Source organism: Cotesia glomerata, linkage group LG1 (assembly GCF_020080835.1).
Source record: "Cotesia glomerata isolate CgM1 linkage group LG1, MPM_Cglom_v2.3, whole genome shotgun sequence".
In the NCBI taxonomy this organism is placed as follows: domain Eukaryota; kingdom Metazoa; phylum Arthropoda; class Insecta; order Hymenoptera; family Braconidae; genus Cotesia; species Cotesia glomerata.
In genome coordinates this window covers 1,360,975-1,387,036 of record NC_058158.1, presented here as the reverse complement: position 1 = coordinate 1,387,036, position 26,062 = coordinate 1,360,975, and the positions used below count along the sequence as shown (strand labels likewise).

The following is a 26,062-nucleotide window of genomic DNA, read 5'->3' as shown; positions in this document are numbered from 1 at the left end:
TGATATTTTTAAAAATGTAAACTCATCCTGATGTTACACTCATCAAGAGCTTTCATTTGAATACCCACATGCCTTTTGATATATTTTTCATATATACATATATATAAATATATGAAATGTATGAAAAATTGATGTGGGTACTCAAATGAAAGGTCTAGTTGAGTGTAATGTCGGTATGAGCTTATATCTTCAAAAATATCATTAGTTGACAAGATAGCAAAGTCAGTTCTTAATTATTGATATTTTTTAAGATAGAAGCTCATCCTGATGTTACACTTATCAAGAGCTTTCATTTAAGTACCCACATGCATTTTGATATATTTTTCATATATATGTATATATATATATATATATGTATATATATATATATATATATATATATATATATATATATATATATGAAAAATTGATGTGGGTACTCAAATGAAAGGTCTCGATGATTGTAACATCAGGATGAGCTTATATCTTTAAAAATGTCAATAGTTCTTAAGATACAAGATCATTTCTTAATTATGTATCTAGAGATAGATCATTTTCGAATGCAGCCCAAATACTTATCATAATAAATTGACTATCGGTGAGAATAATATGAAACCTTGAAAAGGTACAAATTCAAGTCAAGACCTTTGCAATGACACTAAATAAACCGATTGTATCATATGACTATCCTAGATACAAAATTTTTCTTATTCTCTTAATAATATAGAATGAAAAAAATTTTTTCAATTGCAATTAATTTGTTATAAAAACTAAAAAATTAACTTCAGTATCAAAATTAATAATGAAATTTTTTCCCCAATATTAAAATTTTAATTAATTTTATTAAAAATGAATAATTAAAATAATTCCCACCAGAAATATTTTCCGCCGTAGTCTCTGAAAGTAAAAAAAAGTAAGATTGATTTTTTAGCTAGTGGTAACAATTATGATCCGCTTCTGTTTAAACTGAAGCTGAGTAAAATTAATGAATGCGGGTCACGGTGAATAAAGATAAAAAAGTTTGTCTGTATTGAGAGTTAAGGTGTGAGTGTATTTCTTTGATTGTGAAAGAAAATATTTTATTTCTTCTCTTAGAGAAGAAATCTGCCAAAGAAATTCTCACGAAATTTCAGTCTCTGTCCTTTGAAACTAGTCAAAACTACTCTTGATACTTTTAATAAAAACGTTAACAATTGATTTAATAAAAAAAGTTAAATAAATAATTACAAACTCAACTAGCAAAGCGTCAAGTGATAAAACGTAAGTGAGAATCTTGTCGTCGCCCCTAACATTTTCGTTCTCGATAGCAATAGACGAAGCTCGAGCTGAAGCCCAGAGTCAAATTTAATAAAACGGGAATTCAATGGATGGAGGTTCGCTTGTATATATGCCACTGAAACCTGCAAGAAATAAAATCAAATGAAAATGAAAATGAAAAGAGATAAAAAAAAAAAAGTATATTATAATGATAAGGATAAGAATAAGAATAAAAATGTTTGTCGTAGAATCGAAAATTTACGGAACGAAAGATTCTTCGTTACATTTAGTATCCTGTGTTGAGTCTGCCCTAGAAATATTTGAATAAATTGTTTAAAAAATTTATTTCTCAGCTCTGTGTCACTAAATATTTTAATTAAATTTAAATTAACAGATTTTTAAAAATTTTTTAGAATTTTTTCTACTAAAAAAAATTAAATTATACATTTTAAAAAATTGAAAAATTATAAGCGCAATTTTTTGTTTGAAAAAAAAAAATTTTTTTATTAAAAAAATTATTATAAAAAAATTAAATTTTACATTTAAAAAATTTTAAAAACTTAAGCGCAATTTTTTGTTTGAAAAAAAATTTTTTATATTAAAAAAATTAAATTTTACATTTAAAAAATTATAAGCGCAATTTTTTGTTTAAAAAAAAATTTTTTTATTAAAAAAATTAAATTATAGATTTTAAAAAATTGAAAAATTATAAGCGCAATTTTTTGTTTAAAAAAAAATTTTTCATTAAAAAAATTATGACAAAAAAATGAAAACAAATATTCTACATGTAGAAAATTTTAAAAACTACAAGCGCAATTTTGAATAAAAAATTTTTTAGTTTTAATTTAATTACTAACAAAAAACAAAACAATTTTTTGATTACTTTTATGGTTTTTTTTATTATAAAAAATTTAAAGAAAATTTTTTTTTAGTTCTAATTTAATTAATAAAAAATTTTTAAACGTCTGTTAATTAAAATTTTAAAATATTCAATAACTTGCTTGCAAATTGATAAAAATAATTCGAGCTGATTTAGTTTTATTGATAAATACGCTTCGAAAGTTATTTAATTAGCGATAATCTCTAGCGTAATTAGACGATTTATTCGGTTGGGCAGCTCGTGGATACATTTTAATTACAAGTTTCATAAACTTTATCGTGTATTTATTATACTAATAATTTAGGAAGCAATCGGATGTAGATAGATAGATATTATTGATAATTGATAATAATTACAATCATAAATTACAAAGAATAAATAAAAATCATTGAGCCAAATGAAGAAATTTTAAAATGATAGTATAGGTCAGGGTGACCTTCTAAATTTTTGTTTTAAAAATTTTTATTGTCTTCTTTTCTATTTCTTCAATCTCAATCTAAAATTATTAATCAATTTTTTGTATTGAAAAAATTTGAAAATTAAATTAGCGACATTAAAAAACTTTTATAATATTTTTATTGAAAAAAATAATTTTTCAAATTCGACATGCCGAAATTTTAAGTGTAATTTTTTAAAAATATTTTTTGTTGATTAAAAAATTAGAAATTGTCAAATGTTTGTTAATTTAATTATAATTAATTTATAAAAATTAAATTAGAGACATTGGAAAATTTTTATAATTTTTTTATTGAAAAAATTTATTTTAAAAATTTAACATGTAGAAAATTTGAAAAATTTGAAGTGCAATTTTTTAAAAATATTTTTTACTTATAATTTTGAATGATTAAAAAAATAAAAAATTCTCTAAAATGTCTGCTAATTTAAATATCATCAAAAATTGGCCTTAACTGGTTAATAGAGGAGTTAAACACCTTGCAAAACTGTAGCGCTTAGCTATAAATAAGTGAAAATCGAAACTTTATATGTTAAATTTATTGTTTGTAACACTATTAGTTTCTACGAAGTTTCTATATCCGGGACTGTCGGTTTACATTACTAATTAAATTAATATTAACTATTAACTACTACCTAGATTTTTATTCCCTTTTCGCGTCTATGAACGCACTAGTCATATTGATAAAACATATACTATTATACCTATTTCTACTTGTACTGTTTACATGTAAAAAGAGCCAGCCCCAAGATCTGGAGTCCTAAATCGTAGGTTATAGTTATAGTTACTTTCTTAAAGGATTTACTCATTTTTAAAGGATTTTTTAAAAGTTATAATGGACCAAGAGACTTAAGTCATGACTGGCCAAGAAACATATTCGAAACTTCAGGAGTTATTCTATTCTATTAGTCTTTACATTAGTTATTAGTTGTATCAATTGGTAGATTAATGATTAATCATGCTGAGCGGAAACAATTTTTTTTTAATTAATATAATTTATATTTCTTCACTGATAGAAAAATTTATAAATTAATTTATTTTAAAACAATTTATTTAATTAAAAAAATTTCTTCATTTTGAAGTTATAAAATGTTTCAAATATAATTTTGACAATTTTTATTTCCAGGATCTAATTAAATCATTATAAACAATCAGAGAAGCTTATTAAAATATTAAATTTTAAAAATTAATATAAAGAAGAAATCAATTAAAATTATTTTTATTAAAAATTTTAATTGGAATTTTAATTTAAAATATCTTCACTGATAAAAAATTTTTAAATTTTTAATGAGTTAATTTATCTGGAAATAATTTATTTTATTTATTAATAAATATATTATTGTTATTATTTATAAAGTTTTTATAAAAAAAAAATTAATTTCTCTTCTTTAATAGAATTCTATTTATTTAAATTTTGAAGTTATAAAATGTGTCAAAAATAATTTTGACACTTTTTATTTCCTGGATCTAAATAAATTATTATTAACAATTAAAGAAGCTTATTAAGATTTTCTATTAGTAAATTTAAAAAAATTAATATAAAGAAGGAATCAATTAAAATTTTTGTTTTTTTAATTATTTTAATTAAAATATCTTCACTGATAAAAAATTTTTCAAATTTTTACTGAGTTAATTTATTTTATTTATTAATAAATATTTTAACAAAATATTTTGTAATTTATTATTATTATTTACAAAATTTCTATAAAAAAAATTAATTTATCTTCTTTAATAAAGTTCTGTTATTTAAATTTTGAGTTTATAAAGTGTGTCAAAAATAATTTTGATATTTTTTATGTCCAGAATTTGAATAAATTATTATTAACAATGAATGAAGCTTATTAAAACTTTCTATTATTTAATTTTAAAAATTAATATAAAGAAGAAATCAATTAAAATTACTTTTTTAATTATTATTTATTTCTTCCCACAGAAACAAAGTAAACTTGGCTTTTTCCAAAGAATTAAAAGTATGTTCAGGCTATCTTTATCATTAACCGAGTATCATGAGACTTGAGACTCTAAATAAACCGCCTGCTTACATAAATAAAAAAATAAATGGCTCCTAGTGGAGCTATTTTCAAATAAAAAAATAGTATATTACACACCTAGGGAAGTAAAGTAAGAAATGTCTCAGATCACATGTAATTGTTGGCCGAGGCGAAGCCGAGGTCAACAAACATGTGATCTGAGGCTTTCTTATTTACTTCCCGAGGAGTGTATACTATTTTTTTGTCCGACGAAGGCGGAAAGCGGCAACTTAGTTTAGCGCAGCGGGACGAAAGTTGCCACTTTCCGCCCGGAGGGCAAAAAAAACTAAATACTAAGAGCGAGTTTTTCAATCCGGGATAAAATTTTATCCAAGATATACAGTGTAACCTCAATATAACGAACCTCAATATTCGCTCTGAGTGAAGCCATGGTAGGGGAAATGAAATCGACTGAAGCGTTCGCAGTGGTTACTTTCGGAGTTACGGGAGGCTATTATTCCTAAAATTGTAAGTAAGTACACGTGGAAGTATTTATTTTGTTTTAATTTTAATAAATTAAAAAAAAATGAGACACCAGAGTTGTTGTGTCTTAAAAAATACCAGCAGAAATATTTACTGCAATCTTTTTTATTTTTTATCATTATACGTACGTTTTGTTGATTCGTTTAACTAAAAAACAAAACTACAATTATTACACTGATAAAAGGATTTATTAACTATTAATAATTTAATTTATTTGAAGACAATTATTTAATTTATTAAACTTTAATAAATATTTTTTAACATTCAATAAATATTTATTTGGTAGGAAAGTACATTTATTAATAGTTAATAACTATTTATTAATAGTTAACGAATATTTATTAACAGTTAATAAATATTTTGTTGAGTGAATTTGTTTTGCTTGTAATATCATATGATATGAAGATTTCTTATAAACAAAAATCATTTTTATAAATTATTTGTATTAATTATATTACATTATAATAACGTTTATTGTAAAATACCGAATTCTATCATAGCTCATAATTATCTTTTGTATTTATAAATATTAAAAAGGGTTAATTTATTGAGTGAATTGAATTATTATCATGTATTCCAGCTATAAGATTATAAAAAGTGTCAAAAGAAAATGCTATTTTTGCTTTTGATTTTAAATAAATATTTGCTAACAGTTAAAAAATATTCATTAACAAACAAATCCTTCTATCGGTGTATAAAATTGTCACATATTTTTTATAACTTTTTTTTTTACAATTATTTATAAAATTTATTTATTTTTATGTTTCTTGCTATTGACATACGTATAAAAACATACTCTGACAGCCTCCCGTAGTTCATATTTTGACTGGCGCTGCAGTCACACTCATAGCGAATAGCGAATTCCTCGATTTAACAAATTTTTCAAAATCCCCTAGAACTGCCCATAAGAGTCTATGTAAAATATACCTTTATATTACGAATATATTTTTCTAACAACCTCACTAAAGAATTTTCCAGCCTATAATCTCTACATAACGTATTCTACAAATTATCCCCACTTAATTCCACAATAATTAATGTCTTAACGAGTGCTGACACGTTTAATTCTTCATAAATCAGTCATTGCTGTTTGATCACTGTCGAAGAGGAAGAAGAGAATTAAAAAAAAGTTTGGAAAATCCAAAAGTGCACGCCTCATAACGCTCATTCATTTTTTAAGAAAAAATAAATTGTGTAACTGATAAAAAAAAAGAAAATTATAATTAAGTAATTTCTTACAGAGTATTTTTTTTTTTTTTTTTAAATATCAGCGCCTTTTTTTCTTGTTATATGCGCACGCAGTCTAAAAAAATCTAGCTTTATAAAGTGGCGCCATAGTTTTCACGTGACAAATAAGAAAAATTCGTTTGGCTTTGTACGGTTATATCGTAATTATCGTAATAAATTTTAATAAAAATTCAATTTAAAAAAAAAAAATACGTAAACTAGGCTACTGATATGAAATACGGACCCAGTTCATCGCATTCGTAAACTAATAAAAAAAGTCCGGTCTTGAAATATCAATTTGTTCGGGAGTAATCATTGGTACATCCAAAATACGGTGACATCCGGACGTCCACGTAAAATTTTTTTCAAAATAGCTACATGAAATGATTTTAGAAAGTAAAAGATGGTTTAATTTAAGTGTTTTCTCCGTGTAAATCTACTTATATTATTGTATAAGTGTAATATGGTTGTGATAGAGACATTTAAAGATCACAAAATTGCTTGACCTTGACGAGTCGAGTATAAAGCACAACCTCACGCGCTTCGCGCTATGAGGCGTGCAATAAATCAAAATGATTTTACGATAAAAGATGCACGCAACGCTCTAGATGTAATTAAATATGTATTTTTCAAAAAAGGTGGTTTATCTGACGGTGTAGTTAAATCCATTAGGGAGTTCGATTGTGCTTTGGATATAATTACGAACACTTTTTTTCGAGTAAAGAAACGAAAAATGAAGATTAAGCTAATGCTATTATTCTTCAATCATGTTATGTTTTCTTTAATACATTCTATGTTTATTTTGTCTATTTTGATCTTAAACTGATTTAAATGTTTTCAAATAAATAATTCTGTGTTTTGATTTGAATGAGTTGTTATTCATTGCACTGATAGAAGGATTTATTTGTATTAAATAATATTTGTTAATAGCTAACAAATCATTTATTAGAGACCATTTTTTAATATTAAATAAATATTTCTTAGTATTTAAAATGAGTTGTTTGTATTTAATAAATCTGATATTCATTTATTAAATATTAATAAATCTTTTTAAATACTAAGAAATATTTGTTAAGGACTAACAAATGGCTTCAAATAAATGATTTGTTAAATATTAACAAATCTTTTTAACTATAAACAAATCCTTCTATCAGTGTGGTGGAAATTTTCTTACCTCGTTATAACGAATCGAGTTTAATCTAACCTCTATATAACAAACCTCATTATTACACGGGAAAAAATTTCTGGGAAAATTTACGATATAACTATTGTAAAGCTGGACTATACTTTTATTACTATTAATTGTCAAATATTTTAGAAGAAAAAATACTATTTATTCATGAAAAAATACGATATTACTATTGTAAAAAGTAAGAGATGAAAATTTCCAGTGCTGCCTCTGTATCTTTCCAATAGAACTATAGCAAATTTTACAATAGTTGAATTGGAATGTTTCTCAATTAGTGTGAGTGATGGCCGTGCACAGCGCTAGACTCCGAGTTTATGTAAATGTTAAAGGGTATGTGTCTTAGTTTACCTCAGATAGCGTAGAGGGAGAGTCTCTGGCTGCCAACACAGAGTTCTGGGTTCGATTCCCAGATAGCACGAAAATGTCGGTTTCTTTTTTCGATTACTGTACAGGTACCAATTAGTCCAACCTTCTATCTCTCTCCCTCCGTAATATTTGTTTTTTGCCCTCCGGGCGGAAAGTGGCAACTTTCGTCCCGCTGCGCTAAACTAAGTTGCCGCTTTCCGCCTTCGTCGGACAAAAAAATAGTATACACTCCTCGGGAAGTAAATAAGAAAGCCTCAGATCACATGTTTGTTGACCTCGGCTTCGCCTCGGCCAACAATTACATGTGATCTGAGACATTTCTTACTTTACTTCCCTAGGTGTGTAATATACTATTTAAAAAAACCAACTGTGAATTTTTACAATAGTTGAATTGTAAAGTTCACAAACACATATTGTATAATTTGCTCTATAGTATTCGACTTTTTAAGACTCTTGCTAGTCTTATTTGGTGGATAAAATTTACAATAGTAGATCGTAAAAATTACTAAATGAGAAGTATGGCCCACCGTTACTATTTTATTTAGTAAAAATTACAATAGTTAAACAGTAAAAACTCCTTCAATTTTCTTTCCGTGTACGAATTACTCGATATAACGAATAATTTCTATTTCCTTTGAGTTTCGTTATATCAAGGTTGTACTGTAATTATTATTGTCAGTATATCTATGTACATAAAACATATAGATATATTTTAGCATTGAATAAAATTTGATCCCGGATTGAAAAACTGGCCCTAAAACCACTGAAATTAATCAATGGACGAAAATTATTAAAATACACATTATATAATTTATTTTCGCTCAGTCTAGTTTATTGAAGCATTGAAATTAATGAACCTTAAAATTGACCAATTATAGCGATTTATATTTGGACCAACTAGATTTTTATTCACTTAACTCTAAATAAATATATATCATAATATTATTTCTCTCGTTCCATTTACCAATTTCATGAATAAAATAAATTTCCAATAATAAAATAATACATGATATTATTTGAGCCATCATATTTAATCTTTATCACGCACAACTTGACATTAGTAGTGCGTGCGACTGACATTTTGTTATATATACTTCAATTGCACACTTTACTTCCAAATTATTTTCTATTAAATCATTAAACTTATAATTACTTTGTTCGCTACAAATGGGGCTGGCTGAAGAAAATTCTTTTCTTCTTTTTTTTTATAAAAAAATAAACAAAATCACTTATCAATAAATTACAATTAAATTACTATCTTATAAAGAACATATTTATTAACTTACAATTACAATCAATAAAAAATCCTTTGATTCATCTTCTTTATGTCTATAATATATCTCTGCTAATTTATATATATATTTATATACAATCGTGGACATTAATTTAAGTATGTTTTTAAGTTTATAAACTATAAATTTAAAAATTAGTTGATAATATCATTTAGACAGTCTAATTAGCAATTGGTCTAACTCCTTATTTTTTAGAGGGTGATTTTTTAACATTTTGGTGTTGCAAAATTCTAATTATAAATTATTTAAATGATCCAAACCAAAATATTATACCTCTATTAGATAATAAATTGTTTTTTAAAGTGATAATTTTTAACTGATTTTTTTTTTCATACTAATGAAAAATTTTCTAAAATCGAGTTAAACAATTTGCTAATTAGAACGTTGATTTGCAAAATTAGTCGCAAATAAAAAATGATATTAATGAAATTAGCGTAATGGAAATTTCACTGAATATAAATTTAGTCATTTATAAATAAGCGAAAAATAAAAATTTGTGGCTATGTAAATTTAACCAATTTTTACTGCAGAAACTTATAAAATTAGCCGTTTCTAAATCACTCATAATTTTTGAACCGATTGACGGATCAAAAAACGATTTGAGGCATCTAAAAGGACTCTCATAAATTTAGTTTTTATGAAAATTAGAGCAGATTTGACCGACTCATTAAAAAGTTATAAAAAGTTTAAAAACGGCTAATCCACAGATTCGGTAGAATCTGGCGCCAAGTTCCGTTCAAATCCGTTGTAAACGGAGCGCCAGACTACCGAGTGTGTTTACCGTAAGCAGAACGATATTTTCAGGTTGCAAAATTTTATTCATTCTACAGACCTTTTTTTTCTTCAATGATACTCTATAATAATACGTTATATATTATATTATCAATATTAATTAATAATGGTCTTTGAAAATAATAAATTCTATTTAAAATTAATTAAATTCACTGGTACAAACTATAGCGACCCAGATTTTTAGATCCTGACTTTTTTCTTATGGAGAAAGTGACATGCCACAGACTAAATAATTCGAGAATCCATGGTAATCCTTCTATAGATAAGAAACTACAGTTAGAAAAAGATATTTCACAGCTTGCACCTACACTCGCCAGGGTACGCTGGAATTATTTCTACATAAACTGTAGCTTCAAGAGGATAGTTTGTTATGAAAAATGCAGCCAACGCGAGATTTAAGTTGGTACGAATTGTCAATTTGTATTATAATTACAAAAATACTAAAATCCGAACAAAAACAGTTTCACTGTAAAAATCGCGCCAAGTCCACGTTCATAAGACTTTGAAGAAAAAAATTTTTTTCTTTACAAAAGATATAAAATCAAAATATTAAAAATCCAAGTAACCGATATGATTGTATATAATTTTCGGAAATTAAAAACATTTTGTTGTAAATTTAAAAATTAAAGAAATAATTTTGGAACGTACTTGGTGTGCGTCATTGTGTATGTCAAATTTTTTTTCAGTCTTAGTAGATAGATTTTACGAATTTCATAAAAAGTAAAATATTTTACAACCACGCACACTAAATACGTTCCAAAATTATTTCTTTAATTTTTAAATTTACAACAAAATGTTTTTTAATTTCCGAAAATTATATACAATCATATCGGTTACTTGGATTTTTTAATATTTTGATTTTATATCTTTTTGTAAAGAAAAAAAAATTTTTTTTCTTCAAAGTCTTATGAACGTGGACTTGGCGCGATTTTTTACAGTGAAACTGTTTTTGTTCGGTTTTACAATTCGCACACATCAAGTATATAATTTTGAAGAACTTAATATTCTTGATTTCAGTATAAAAATTCTTGATTTAAGGAAATTTTACTTGATTCAAGAACTTTTCGTCTTGATTCAAGAAAAATACCCTCTTCAAAATTATATTCTTGGTTCAAGAATTTTTCTCTTGAATCAAATTAATTTTTTCTTTCAGTGCAAAAGTTACAATCGGTTAATTTTATTAGTTTCACTTTTTTAGATTATCATCTGTTGTACTTTCTACCCCTAAGTTTAACTCTTTAATTTTAATACTCAAATTTATACTATTCATATTTATCATAACTACGTTCTAAATTTAAGAAAAACGATTATTTCTTAATATCTAAAATTTTGAAATTTTATATCTTCATTATTCATACGCGTACTTAATTGTAATTTTTTTTTGTATACTTAAGATGAAAATTAATTTAGCAGATAAAAAATTTTTTAAATAAATTATGGCAAAAAAAAATTAGAATGTAAAAATTTTAAAAAATTGAAAATCCAATTTTTTAAAAATAATTTCTTTGATGAAATTTATTTATTAAAAAAAAATTAAAAAATAATCAAGTGACTGCCAAATTTAATGTCATATAATTTTGCCATTTGACTCTACTGTCTTAGCATTAAAATAAAATAAATAAATAGTTTCTGCAGTAAGAATTGGCTAAATTAACATAGCCATAGATTTTTGATTTTCGCTATTTTATAAATGTCTAAATTTATATTTAGCTAAATTTCTATTTCAGTAATTTAATTAATATCATTTTTTATTAGCGGCTAATTTTAAAAATTACATCATCAACTAATTTCCAAATTTACTTAATAATTAATAAACGTTCTAGTTAACAAACGGCTATTTTCCAAAAATATTAAAAACATACTTAAATTAATCACGATTGTATATAAATATATATACCAAAGCAGCAAGCCATTACTCAAGCTATACAATTTACTGCTGAACACTTGAACACTGTCGAAAAAAAAAAAAAATTAAACAATATATATATATATAAATTATTGTATACTCAGTGATCGAACATCTGTCAGCTGAATTTGACACAAACCTGCTGATAAATTCTCTCAATAATATTTCGATTACTGTAAATTAGCTCGACGAAGAAAAAAAATAAAAATAATAAATAAATAAAATAAAAAATATGCGAAATAAAATGTGTGTAGAATTAGGCGTTTTAATTAAAATTGTACTGTAAAATAAAAATAATATATACTGCGAGTAACTAGAAGAATAAATGTGAGTTTAATGACTTATTATTATAATTATTAATTATAAATAAATAAAATGAGTTAAATTTAAAACAATAAATACGCGTTATGTATATATTGTTGTGTTATTGCTTAGAATAATATATAACAGAAAAAAAAAGCGAGAAAATATATACTGACTTTAATTTTCTTACGCTCATCTTTTCTCCCGTCCGAGAGTCCAGATTGTTGCTACATACACACATATATATATTATAAATAAATAAATATAAATATATATTTAATAAATTAAAAATTGTTAAATTGTAAATTAGCGGTTGCATTAATTAATTTTTTAATTAAATATTTATTGAAGATAATTTTTTTTGTTAACGCCAGCTAATTGTGCTTCTGTATTAATTTTATTGATAATTAGTTTAAGTATTTATTCCTTGTACAAATTATAATTGTTTTGAGTGCCCGAGTTGTCCGATACAACGAATTATTGTTATGTAAGTCGGTTTATTTATTTAAAAGTATGTGATGAGATTTTAAATAAGAAATGAGAGTGAAAAAGTAAAACGCTTGAGAATAAATAAATTAAAAAAAAAAAGTTTTAAAATAAAAGTATGTTAAATTGTTTAAGTCGGTAATTTAATAATTGATACGATTAAAAACTAAAACATTAAGAACTATTATTAGAATTCCTTTGCTTGTTCTTTGCAAACCCGATATACTATTTGTCAAACGCTTTGACCTTTATCAAAAGTACTCTACATATTTATATGTATATTAAATGACGCGAGAAAAGCTACGGTAATTGTTTAATTATATGCAAAGAGTGAGAAAAGGAATAAATGTGTTATTGATAATTGTTGATGTAGAATGACGCAGAGAATCCGTCGATCCAGAATAGGGAACCGGGTTCGAAGCCAACGTTTATAAATTAATAAAATTATTCTGGCTCGGTGTCGCTCGGACGAGGAACGACTGTCAACATCAATATTCATATCAATATTGATGTTTGTGAATTTCCAAGCTTAAGTTTTGGACTTTACACTTTATGATAATTAATTTAGCAGGTATTTATTAATTTTAATTATTTTTTTAACAAGTAAATTATAGGAAAAAAAAATTGGCATGCAGAAAATTTAAAAATGCAATTTTTTTTAAATAATTTTGTTAAAGAAATTTATTTGTTAAATAAAATTAAAAAATTATTAAATTGCTGCTAATTTTAATGTCATATGTAAATTAATTTAGCAGATGTTTAATAATTTTTTTAACAAATAAATTATGGAAAAAAAAAAAAATTGACAAGAAATTTTAAAAAATTAAAAATGCAATTTTTTAAAAATAATTTTTTGAAAAAAATTTGTTCGTTAAATAAAATAAAAAAATTATTAAATTACTGCTAATTTTAATGTCATACCTAATAAAAATTAAATTAGCAGACGTTTAATTCATTTTTTTAACAAATAAATTATTAGTAAAAAAATTATAAATAAAAATTGACATGAAGAAATATTCAAAAATGCAATTTTTTTTTAATAATCTTTAGGAAGAAATTTTTTTGTTAAATAAAATTAAAAAATTATTAAATTACTGCTAATTTTAATGTCATACATGATAAAAATTAATTTAGCAAATGTTTAATAATTTTTTTAACAAATAAATTATTAGTAAAAAAATTATAAATAAAAATTGACATGAAGAAATATTCAAAAATGCAATTTTTTTTTAATAATTTTTAGGAAGAAATTTTTTTGTTAAATAAAATTAAAAAATTATTAAATTGCTGCTAATTTTAATTTCATATATAAATTAATTTAGCAGATGTTTAATAATTTTTTTAACAAATAAATTATGGAAAAAAAAAAAAATTGACAAGAAATTTTAAAAAATTAAAAATGCAATTTTTTAAAAATAATTTTTTGAAAAAAATTTGTTCGTTAAATAAAATAAAAAAATTATTAAATTACTGCTAATTTTAATGTCATACCTAATAAAAATTAAATTAGCAGACATTTAATTCATTTTTTTAACAAATAAATTATTAGTAAAAAAATTATAAATAAAAATTGACATGAAGAAATATTCAAAAATGCAATTTTTTTTTAATAATTTTTAGGAAGAAATTTTTTTGTTAAATAAAATTAAAAAATTATTAAATTACTGCAAATTTTAATGTCATACATGATAAAAATTAATTTAGCAAATGTTTAATAATTTTTTTAACAAATAAATTATGGAAAAAAAAATTGACAAGAAATTTAAAAAACTTAAAAATGCAATTTTTTTTAAAATAATTTTTAGGAAGAAATTTTTTTGTTAAATAAAATTAAAAAATTGTCTTGACTGCTAATATTAATCTCATACATATATAAATTAATTTAATAGATATTTAATAATATTTTTTTTTTAACAAATAAATTATGGAAAAAAAATTGAGAAGAAATTTTAAAAAATTATTAAAAATGCAGTTTTTTGGAACAAATTTATTTGTTAAATAAAATTAAAAAATTGTAAAATAATTGCTTATATTAATGTCATTAACTGTCCATATCTAATTTTGGAAATTGGAATCTAAAAAAAAAATTAATATAACACCGAGCGGCATTTTAGTCAGATAAATTTAACTAAATAACAAAAATGTAATTACTTGGATAGTGCAAAAAATGAAATATACATTAATTAAATGTTGTTTACAATATCTTTATTTTTATTCACTTACCTTTCGCTGATTAATTATGAGATATAAGATAAGCAAATACTGCTGCCCCGCGGCGTTTTATAGGTTAGGTAAATGTTTACAAGTGTTTTAATGAGACCGTAACTAAACATTAAAATTTTCATTTCCTTGTTTTTCATCATTACTTTATGTTTCACTTTAATGAAGATATTTTATTTGTTTTCAAATGAAGTTAATTAATGGTAATTGTCAATTAACAGCTGATTGAATGTCAGGATTCAGTTCTGACATTTATAACCAAAAAATTTTTTTAGTAGTTATTGATTTTAAAATAATTATAGAGTTAATATTAAAAAGAAGAATATTATTGCAATTTTTCAATTTAAACCTGAACGCAGCCAATAATAGTGATCAATTATAAAAATACTTACAGTTGTTGTTAATAAACAATTGAGTTAAGTGAAACAAATAAATTTATTAGTGAAGATAGTTATTCAAAATGGCGGAGTATAATTCTGTAAAAAAAAAAATTCATTTTTGTCAAGTCTGAATTATAAAGAAAAAAATTTTATTAGTAATTAAAAAACAAACAATATTGTTATAATTTTACAAAAATATTGATTAATAATAAAAATAAAAAATGAAAATAGTTATTCAAAATGGCGGAGTACAATTCTGTTAAATTAAAATTAAGAAGATGTTTGATAATTTTCGGAATTTTCGTGACAAATAAATTATGGAAAAAAGAAATTTCTTTTTAAATTGACATGAAGAAATTAAAAAAAAATTAGGAAAACGGTTGACCCTGAAGGCCATCCCTGCAACTTCCCGCTAATTCCATACTTAGGCGCTTAAAATTGCACCAATGACGTTTTTGAGCTCTTCGAGCTCAAAAATACAATTTATGGGTTATTTTGAGCTCTCCGAGCTCAAAGAGATTGCTTTTCTATGCTTTAAAGCTCTTCGAGCTCAAAAGTCTGATAGAGATTTGATAACACTATTTCTTGAATTTTTAAACCGCAATAACTTTTGAATGAATAAACCGATTTTTACGCGGTTAGAAGCATTCGACGCAGTTTTTCAAGCCTCATAAAGAATTTTAAATTTTGAATTGATCGCGCTAGGAATTTTGGAGTTATTCCGAAAAAACACTTTTTTCGGTTTTCTTTCGTTCACGATATCTCTCGAACGAATCAAGCGATTTTGACCGGACTGGTGTCGATCGACGTAGTTTTTTGAGGTTAAAAGCTGATTAGTTTTTGGAATTGAACCTTTAAGCCGTTTAAAAGTTATTCCAAAAAAACCACATTTGAAAAAAATTTTTTTTTCAGTTTTTTTAAGATTTCTCAAAATCTATTGATCTGAATCGGTCCAAATAGTTTTCAAAATCTAAGTTTAGTCAAGCCCTTTCGAATGGCACCAACCGCGATGAAATCGGTCAAGCCGTTCAAAAGTTATAAGCGGTTCACATACTTTCACACACACACACACACACACACACACACACACACACACACACACACACACACACACACACACACACACACACACACACACACATACATACATACAGACACCGTGACAACCTCGCGGGGATGGTCAGGGAAGCTTCCTGTGACCTTCAAACGTCGAGATCTGATAAAAACTCGATTTTTGCAAAACGAGGTTAAAACAATAACTTCCCAATTTTTGAAAATCTTCGATTTTCTTAGCGGGAAGTTGAAAATTAAAAATTCAATTTTTTAAAACAAATTTGTTTGTTAAAAAAAAATTAAAAAATTATGGAGTGACAGCTAAATTTAATGTCATTTTCGTCAACTCTGAAATATAACCAATTAATTTTATTAGTAATTAAAAAATAAACAATATTGTTATGCTCTTACAAAAACATTGATTAATAATAATAGTATATTGTGTGACTAGGGATGAAACAAAACGATTTCAGACCAGAGTGAAGTTGCCTGCTCGAGCGAAGCGAGGGCTGGCATCACTCGGTCTGAAATCGTGTTTCATCCCGCGTCACACATTATATTTTTCATATAAGTTGCATTAAAAATTCTAGTTTCAATGTCTGGAGCCAACCAGAACTAGATAGTTTCAGACGAACAGCGAAAATACCATTTTATTATGAAAATTATAATAAAATAGAAAGTAATAGTTTATTTTTTACCAAACATTATTCGTAAATTGACAAGTTTTCTTTTATCATTCTTATTTATGCTTAATAACAGAATTATAATATGTCAGTACAGTTAACGGTTAGAATGACAATTATAAAGGTATAAAATAAACAAACAATTGATAGGATTGAAAATAAAGCTGCAACTTGACCTCGCGGACAGAAAATCGTCATTTTCTGTCCGCCGGGAAGAAATAATTGATACCTGCCCTTACTGTCGCATTGGTCTGAAATTGTCTAGTTTCGGTTGGCTCAACAGGCATTGAAACTCACATTTTCAATGCAGGTTATATGAAATAGTATTTTGCCCTCCGGGCGAGAAAGTGGCAACTTTCGTCCCGCTGCGCTAAACAAAGTTGCCGCTTTCCGCCTTCGTCGAGCAAAAAATAGTATACACTCCACGGGAAGTAAATAAGAAAGCCTCAGATCACATGTTTGTCAACCTCGGCTTCGCCTCGGCCGACAATTACATGTGATCTGAGACATTTCTTACTTTACTTCCCTAGGTGTGTAATATACTAATCTCTTACCTAGGGCAGGAAAATATGTAATTGTTGACCGAGGCGAAGCCGAGGTCGACAAACATGTGATCTGAGACATTTCTTACTTTACTTCCCTAGGTGTGTAATATACTATTTCTCTTCGACGGAGGCGGAAAGCGGCATTTTCATTTAGCACAGCGGGCAGAAAATTGACACTTTCCGCCCGGAGGGGAGAAAAAATAATTACAGTTGTTGTCAATAAACAATTAAGTGAAGTGAGACAAATAAATTAAAAAATGAAACTAGTTATTCAAAATGGCAAATTTCTAGGTCGTGTATTTCCAGTGTTGCTTAAAACGTCATAAAAAGAGTTTATCGTTTAATAACAGATATAATTTTTATTATCCTTTGTGGAGTTTCGGTAGAAGGTCACCCAACAAATAAATCATCACCAGATTTTATTTTCATACACCGATAAATTTGTCATCCGTAATAATTTATTGAGACTATCACAGAGATAACTTGCGATAATGTGTAATTTATCGAGTGTGAATATAAGATTATCAAACAGGATATTTATTTTAATTTTCATACTATACCGTCGGAATTTCGCGGTGAAAAAGTTTGAAGATATAATTATTAATATAAAGAATCACTTACCTCCCAACAGAAACATTGATATTAAATATTAAATGTATTATTATAAATTATAATTCACATCATACAGCCGAGAGACAGCATAGCAGCCGGGTAGCCGGGATCTTTTAGGATTGGTGCCAGAACCCGAAGACATCCGAGAGACTGGTCTGTTTGGTTTCAGTTGGCACTGGCATTTCTAGTAATACTCATACTCACATTAATTCTCACCCTATTGTCATTTACACTTCTTCTTTAAAATTATTTCATTTCACCTTGTTACATTTTTAATAATAGACAAGTTGTTTCTTTCCTGTCGCCCGGATCACCACTTGAAAAATTACCGTGAAGTGAAAGTAAAATTATTAAATTATAAAAAATCAGAATAAATGTTGTTTAAAAAAAAAATAATAAAAAATTGAAGCTTGAGTGATGTCTGCAAAAATAATACTGCTGAGCAGTTTAATCTTCTTAATAGGTCTCTGCGACTGCAATGTCAACTCCGAAGAGCCTGAGTGGTGGGAATCCACCCAGATCTATCAGATATGGACTAGAGGATTCAAAGACAGCGACGGAGATGGCGAAGGCGATTTGCAAGGTGCGCTACTCACTTTTTTTATGATTAATTGTTATATTGTCAGTGTCATAAATCAGCCATCACCATTATTGCTATAGCACGGGTGATTCTAATTGTAGAGTTGGCAGTTAACCTCACTTTGAGTGACCTTGAGAAGAAATTTATTTTTAATGATAGTGAAGTTAGCATTTAAATTAATTTAGCAGATATTTTTTATACAAATAAATTATGGAAAAAAATTGATATTTAGAAATTAAAAAAATTTTTTTTAAATAATTTTTTGGAACAAATTTGTTTGTAAAAAAAAAATGGTGAAGAGACCGCTAATTTTAATGACATGAAGTTAGCTAACAGCTGTCAATTTTTTTAATTTGTATAACAAATTAATTATGAGAATCAATTTAGCAAATATGTAATAATTTTTAATGAAAATTAATTTAGATAATAAAGTTAACCATTTTTAATTTTTTGATTTTACTTTATATATTAAATTAGAACTAAAAAATGTTTTTTTTAAATTACACTTACAGTTTTTCAAATTTTCTACATGTCAAATTTTTTTTTAATTGTTTGTAATAATTTTTTTCAATAAAAAAAATTATAAGAATTTTTAGATGTCAGCTAACTTAATTTTCATTTAATTTAGCAGATATTTATTAATTTTTAGAAATTTTTTAACAAATTATGGCGAAAAAAAAATTGAAATGAAGAAATTTTAAAAAATTAAAAATGCACATTTTTGAAAATAATTTTTCGGAAGAAATTTGTTTGTTAAATTTAATTTAAAAATTGTCTTGACTGCTAATTTTAATGACATTAATTTTTATTATTTTTTTAACTAATAAATTATGGCAAAAAAATGAGAACAAAAAATTGACATGTAGAAATTTTAAAAAATTATAAACGTAATTTTCTAAAAATAATTTTTTGTAGCAAATTTATTTATTAAAAAAATTATCAAGTGACAGCTGACTTTAATGTCATAATTAATTATAATAATAAAAATGCCTCCAAATTTATTTTTTTTAATTTTCACATGTGGAATTTTTTAATTTAGTTTTTTTCGTAATAATTTCACTGCTAAAAATTTATAATGTATGTCAGCTTCAGTGTCATTTATTTTTAAGATTAATTGTTATTATTATTATTCAAAGTGAAATGCTTTCAGGTATTTTGAGCGAGCTTGATTACCTCAAAGATATTGGAGTAGAAACTATTTGCTTGAATCCGATATTTTCATCTCCGTTAATTGATTTTGGTTATGATATTTCCAATTATACTGACATAGATCCAATTTACGGAGACTTGGAAGACTTTGATCAGCTAATTGAAGAAGCTCACGAACAAGGTATTTTTTTTTTATTATTATTAATTGATTTTATTTTGACAGCTGACTGATTTTTTAAATATTTTCTAAAAGTAAAAAATTATTTTTAAAGTAAAGTAAAATAAAATTAATGGATTTTTTTTACAGATATAAAAATAATCTTAAACATAGTGCCGAGTCACTCGAGCATAGAACACGAGTGGTTTGAAGCCTCGGTAAATCGTATCGATCCTTACAGCGATTATTACATCTGGGCGAACGGAAGCGTCGATGAAAATGGAACTAGAGTTCCGCCAAACAACTGGGTACATCCTTGTTAGGAAGTTATACGATAACATTCAGGGGTGTGGACTGGGTTGGGAGTCCCGATTAAAATAAAATTCATTGATTGGTTTTGTTTTTTGTATTTTAAGGCCAGTGTGTGGAATTATACCAAGGGGTCAGCTTGGACCTGGAATGAGGACAGAGATCAGTGGTACTATCATAAATTCAAAGACACTGAACCGGATCTTAATTTACGCAACAAAGATGTTGTTGAAGAAATACTGGTAATATTATAAATATTTTCATTAGCCAGATCTACAACAATAATAATAAGAAAAAAAATAAATGCTCTTTAATAAATAATAATAATAATAATAATAATAATAATAATAATAATAATAATAATAATAATATTTATTGATTAGCATTAAGCTATTTTTTTATACATTAGATCAATATTGATATATATTTTTCAATTATAATTACTTATGAATAATAATAATAATAATAATAATAATAATAATTCTTCTAACCCGTTATCACCTATTCGGTCATTTTCGTGCTAGTATAAATCTAATTTCAAGTGGATGGAAATTTCCATCTTCACTAACAATTTGAGACAATTCGTCTTCGGATAGTTAGGTCGATTAGATGGGCAACCATCGAACTTGAACACTAGTTAGCTGGTGAATGCTAGTATCTGTTCGACTATATGTTAAGTATTAACGATGGAAAGCTACTGAGAATAAAGGGCAACTTTGAAAAATCCATGAAAAATTAACCAAGCCAGGAATCGACATGTAATCGGGGAGATCCAGGTTCGATTCCTGGCTTGGTTAATTTTTCATGGATTTTTCAAAGTTGCCCTTTATTCTCAGTAGCTTTCCATCGTTAATACTTAATATATAGTCGAACAGATACTAGCATTCACCAGCTAACTAGTGTTCAAGTTCGATGGTTGCCCATCGACCTAACTATCCGAAGACGAATTGTCTCAAATTGTTAGTGAAGATGGAAATTTCCATCCACTTGAAATTAGATTTATACTAGCATGAAAATGACCGAATAGGTGATAACGGGTTAGAAGAATTATAATAAAATCACGGTTGATAAAATTAATAAAAGTTTAAAATAATAATAATAATAATAATAATATTTCCACGCTAAATTCCTCGGATAATAAAAGTACCGAGTGATATTAAATAAATATTAAATTTTTGAGATTTCTTCTTCAGCATCAGAAGAAGAAACATACTTTCTCCGATTTACTATTTTGTAATCTTAAATTCCAGGATATTTTGGACTTTTGGCTAGATCGAGGTGTGGATGGTTTCCAAATCTCAAAAGGCGGGTTCTTTTACGAAGACCTGGATCTAGAGGACGAGTCGGACGAGTCAGACGAGTCAGATGAATCAGATGAATCAGATGAGTCGGTGGATGAATTTGGGGATGATGAGTATGCTAATTTTCTATATGAAATTCGGGAGTTCACAGACAACTGGACAGAAGAGAACAATTCAACGTCAAAATTACTGCTCGTCGAGTCTGAGGAGTCAGATGCTACTTTGATATCTTACTATGGTGATAATAATCGCTCGGGAGTTGTTCCATTCAATTTTCATCTCATCACAAATGTCACCATTGATGACGGGGCTGATGATATCAAAATTTTAATTGAAAACTGGCTCAATGGTATTCCTGAGAATTCTACAACTAACTGGCCGGTAATTTATTATTATTATTATCATTATTAAGTTGAAATTTTTAGAAATTAATAACAATCTTAAACTAAATTAAACTAGCAACCTTGCAGTCACTATGTGGACTATAAATAAATAACATTTTGCCTTATTAAATGATGACTTTTATTAAATTGAACTGTACTTTCTTAAATGTTGATTTTTTCAAAGATATAAGCTCATCCCGATGTTACACTCATCAAGAGCTTTAATTTGAGTACCCACATGAGTTTTCATATATTTTTCATATATATATATATATATATATATATATATATATATATATATAAATATATGAAAAATTGATGTGGGTACACAAATGAAAGGTCTCGATTAGTGTAACATCGGGATGAGTTTATATCTTTAAAAAGGTCTATAGTTGACAAGATATAAGGTCATTTCTTAATTATTGATATTTTTTAAGATATAAGCTCATCCCGATGTTACACTCATCAAGAGCTTTCATTTGAGCACCCACATGCATTTTTGATATATTTTTCAAATATACATATATATAATATATATAAATGTATGAAAAATTGATGTGGGTAATCAAATGAAAGGTCTCGATGAATGTAATATCGGAGTGAGCTTATATCTTTAAAAATATCAATATTTCACAAAACACAAGGTCAGTTCTTAATTATTGACATTTTTTAAGATATAAGCTCATCTTGGTGTTACACTCATGAAGAGTTTTCATTTGAGTACCCACATGCATTTTGATATATTTTTCATATATTTATATACAAAATATATGAAAAATTGATGTGGGTATTGAAATTAAAGGTCTCGATGTGTGTAACATCAGGATAAGCTTATATCTTCAAAAATTTCATTAGTTGACAAGATAGCAAAGTCAGTTCTTAATTATTGACATTTTTTAAGATATAAGCTCATCCCGATGTTACACTCATCAAGAGCTTTCATTTGAGCACCCACATGCATTTTTGATATATTTTTCATATATACATATATATAATATATATATAAATATATGAAATATATAAAAAATTGATGAGGGTACTCAAATGAAAGGTCTCGATGAGTGTAATGTCGGAATGAGCTTATATCTTTAAAAATGTCAATAGTTTACGAGATACAAGGTCATTTTTTAATTATGTATCTAGCGATAGAGCATTTTCAAGTTCAGCCTAAATACTAATAATAATAACAATATTAAATTCAATTATTAAATTCATTATTATTATTATTTTTTAAGTAAATAAAATAATAAAAATTTCAGATAAGTCATCCAGACGGTTCAAGAATAGCGACAAGACAAGGCCAAGATCGCTTAGAAGCTTGGATGGTTTTGACGATGCTTTTGCCCGGACAAGCGTACTCTTACTACGGCGACGAGATTGGAATGACAGATGCAGCAGAGGTGCCTGGATACCTTAAGACAATAAATCCAACTCTAAACAATCTTGCTGACTTGTCTAAATACGCTGCCAAGTCTCCAATGCAATGGGACAACAGCACTTCTGCCGGATTCTCGGTTAACGAAACCCTCTACTTTCCCATTAACGAAGATTATGTCACCCGAAACGTCGAGAGTCAACTCGAGGACCCTCTCAGCACTCTAAATACTTACAAAAGTTTAGCGCATCTCCGCAAAGACCCGGTTTTCCGTCATGGTAATTTCAGCATCGAGACTATCAACAACGATAAAGTTATCTTCCTCAAGCGGTACCTTTCAATCTTTTATTTATTCTGATGTTTATTAATATTACTTGCTAATTAATAAATACTTACTCTCTACTTAGGCACTTGGAAAACCATCCGGAATATTTGGTGCTAATTAACTTCGGCGCGGAGGAAGAAATAGTTAACATTACTTCCCTGGTATCTGACGATGAAGACGATGATGATGATGATGATGATGATGATGATGATGATAATTTTGTAGTCGTCTTCTCGACTAATGAAGAAAATTTATACGAAGTTAATTCAACAGTAGAGACTGTTGTTATTGAACCCTCTGATGCTGTTGTATTGAGAAGCTATATTAATGAAACTGATGCTAGTTCACCTGAAGATGATAGTAAGTTTTTTTAATTAATTTTCATATTTTAAAAATTGAAAATATCTAATAAAATAAACTTAAAAAAAGTTTTAATTAATTTAATAAAAATACTGAGATGTTTTTTGACTTATCTTCATTAATAATATAACTAGCAACTTTGCAGTCACTGCGTGACTGCCGTGACTTATGAACTATAAAAAATTGAAATTTTGCTCTATTGAATAATGAATTTTGTTAAATTGCACTGTACTTTCTTAAATTTTGACGTTTTTAAGGATATAAGCTCATCTTGATGTTAAACTCATCAAAAGCTTTCATTTGAGTACCCACATGCATTTTTGATATATTTTTCATATATACATATATATAATATATATAAATATATGAAATATATGAAAAATTGATGTGGGTACTCAAATAAAAGGTTTTGATAAGTGTAACATCGCGATGAGTTTATATCTTTAAAAATGTCAGTAGTAGACAAAATACAAAGTTATTTCTTAATTATTGACATTTTTAAAGATATAAACTCACCCTGACATTACTCTCATCAAGACCTTTCATTTGAGTACCCACATCAATTTTTCACATATTTTATATATTTATATATATATATATATATATATATATATATATATATATATATATATATATGTATATATGAAAAATATATTAGAAATGCATGTGGTACTTGAATGAAAGCTCTTGATGAGTATAAGGTCGGGGTGAACTTATATCTTTAAAAATGTCAATAGTTTACAAGATACAAGGTCATTTCTTAATTATTGGCATTTTTCAAGATATAAGCTCATCTCGGTGTTACACTCATCAAGAACTTTCATTTGAGCACCCACATGGATTTTGATATATATTTCATATATATGGTATTTGTGAAATATATAAATATATAAAATATATGAAAAATTGATGTGGGTACTCAAATGAAAGGTCTTGATGAGTGTAACATCGGGATGAGCTTATATCTTCAAAAATGTCAATAGTTCATGAGATACAACGTCATTTCTTAATTATGTGTCTAGAGATAATTTAACCATAGAAACCCATTTTATCATATAAATACACTAACTACAAAACTTTGCTTATTCTCTTAATAATATAGATTAGTCATAACAATTCGCAAAGTCTAAAAAAATCAGTATCGCTTTTAAAATAAAAAATTTTTTTTAATTAAATTCAATATGTTCAATAATTAACTTTTAAATTAAAAAAAAAAAATCAATAAATCCGATAAAAAAAGTACTCTAATAAAGCGCGAGGTTGATTTTAAAATGAATAATTTTTCAGGTAGCGAAGAGAATTCTGATCTGGAACCCACTCCATATTCATTAGGCGTAGGTGTAATTGATAGCACTCCAGCAAATTTAGCCGTAACTACCGAGGAGTTAGATGACGACGAGGGAGAGACATTAGATATTTCGAGTGAGTTAATTGCAGAATCAACTGCAGTGCCTGCCGGAGGAACGGTTCTGATAATTAATCCAATTATCACGTTGTTGAGTATCTGTTGTATCTTCTTACTATTTAAATAAATCTAATAATTAATTAGTCAATTAAATTCTAACATACATATATAATATATTTATTATTTTTCTAGAATATACTTTTTACAATAAATACATTCCTCTCTTAGTCCATAATACAAATATTTTTCTAATTTAATTTTTTATTAATTTACTAACATACATTTTCGCGTATCGTCCGGGAAACTCGCTGAGAATCTTATTAATTTTATTAATTTTTTTACTCACTAATTACTTTTAAAAATTGAATATTTATTTATTTTATTTCAAAATAATTAAATTATTTTTTTTTTTCAACTTTTTAATTTTATTATATAGAAAAACACAACCAAACATTATTTATGAATGCAGTAAAAAATGTACAAAAATATAACAAAAGATTAAAAGAGTTAAGTTGAATTTAAAACTCTCTGGCACTAGCGAACATTTTATAAATTTTTTTAAAAGTAAAAAAAAAATTACT

The 26,062-nt window shown here is 26.1% G+C and overlaps 1 protein-coding gene and 1 long non-coding RNA gene across 3 annotated transcripts; one reads left to right on the top strand and one right to left on the bottom strand.

Moving 5' to 3' along the window:
- Window positions 1-734: 734 nt before the first annotated feature.
- Window positions 735-18,093, bottom strand: LOC123268426. 2 transcript variants are annotated; one of them, XR_006510231.1, is made up of 5 exons: window positions 17,734-18,093; window positions 15,257-15,340; window positions 14,868-15,109; window positions 14,691-14,719; window positions 735-1,379 (listed from the first exon to the last, which is right to left on the bottom strand). It is a non-coding gene; the product is annotated as an uncharacterized LOC123268426 (long non-coding RNA). The 2 variants fall into 2 exon arrangements; XR_006510232.1 differs by lacking the exon at window positions 15,257-15,340.
- On the top strand, window positions 14,291-25,634 carry LOC123268378 (maltase A2-like). The gene is made up of 9 exons (XM_044733393.1): window positions 14,291-14,308; window positions 18,509-18,720; window positions 19,868-20,047; window positions 20,174-20,331; window positions 20,440-20,574; window positions 21,583-22,014; window positions 23,276-23,721; window positions 23,799-24,076; window positions 25,364-25,634. Exons 2-9 carry the CDS (start codon window positions 18,555-18,557, stop codon window positions 25,606-25,608), a joined length of 2,040 nt encoding a protein of 679 aa, XP_044589328.1. The 5' UTR covers window positions 14,291-14,308; window positions 18,509-18,554; the 3' UTR covers window positions 25,609-25,634.
- The last annotated feature ends 428 nt before the right edge of the window (window positions 25,635-26,062 follow it).

Bases quoted from the DNA above. Each gene is read 5' to 3' on its own strand.
- LOC123268378 (XM_044733393.1), top strand. From the start codon at position 18,555: ATGTCTGCAAAAATAATACTGCTGAGCAGTTTAATCTTCTTAATAGGT. The intron at 20,332-20,439 runs GTACATCCTTGT...TTGTATTTTAAG, and splicing joins GAGTTCCGCCAAACAACTGG to GCCAGTGTGTGGAATTATAC. The intron at 24,077-25,363 runs GTAAGTTTTTTT...ATAATTTTTCAG, and splicing joins TAGTTCACCTGAAGATGATA to GTAGCGAAGAGAATTCTGAT.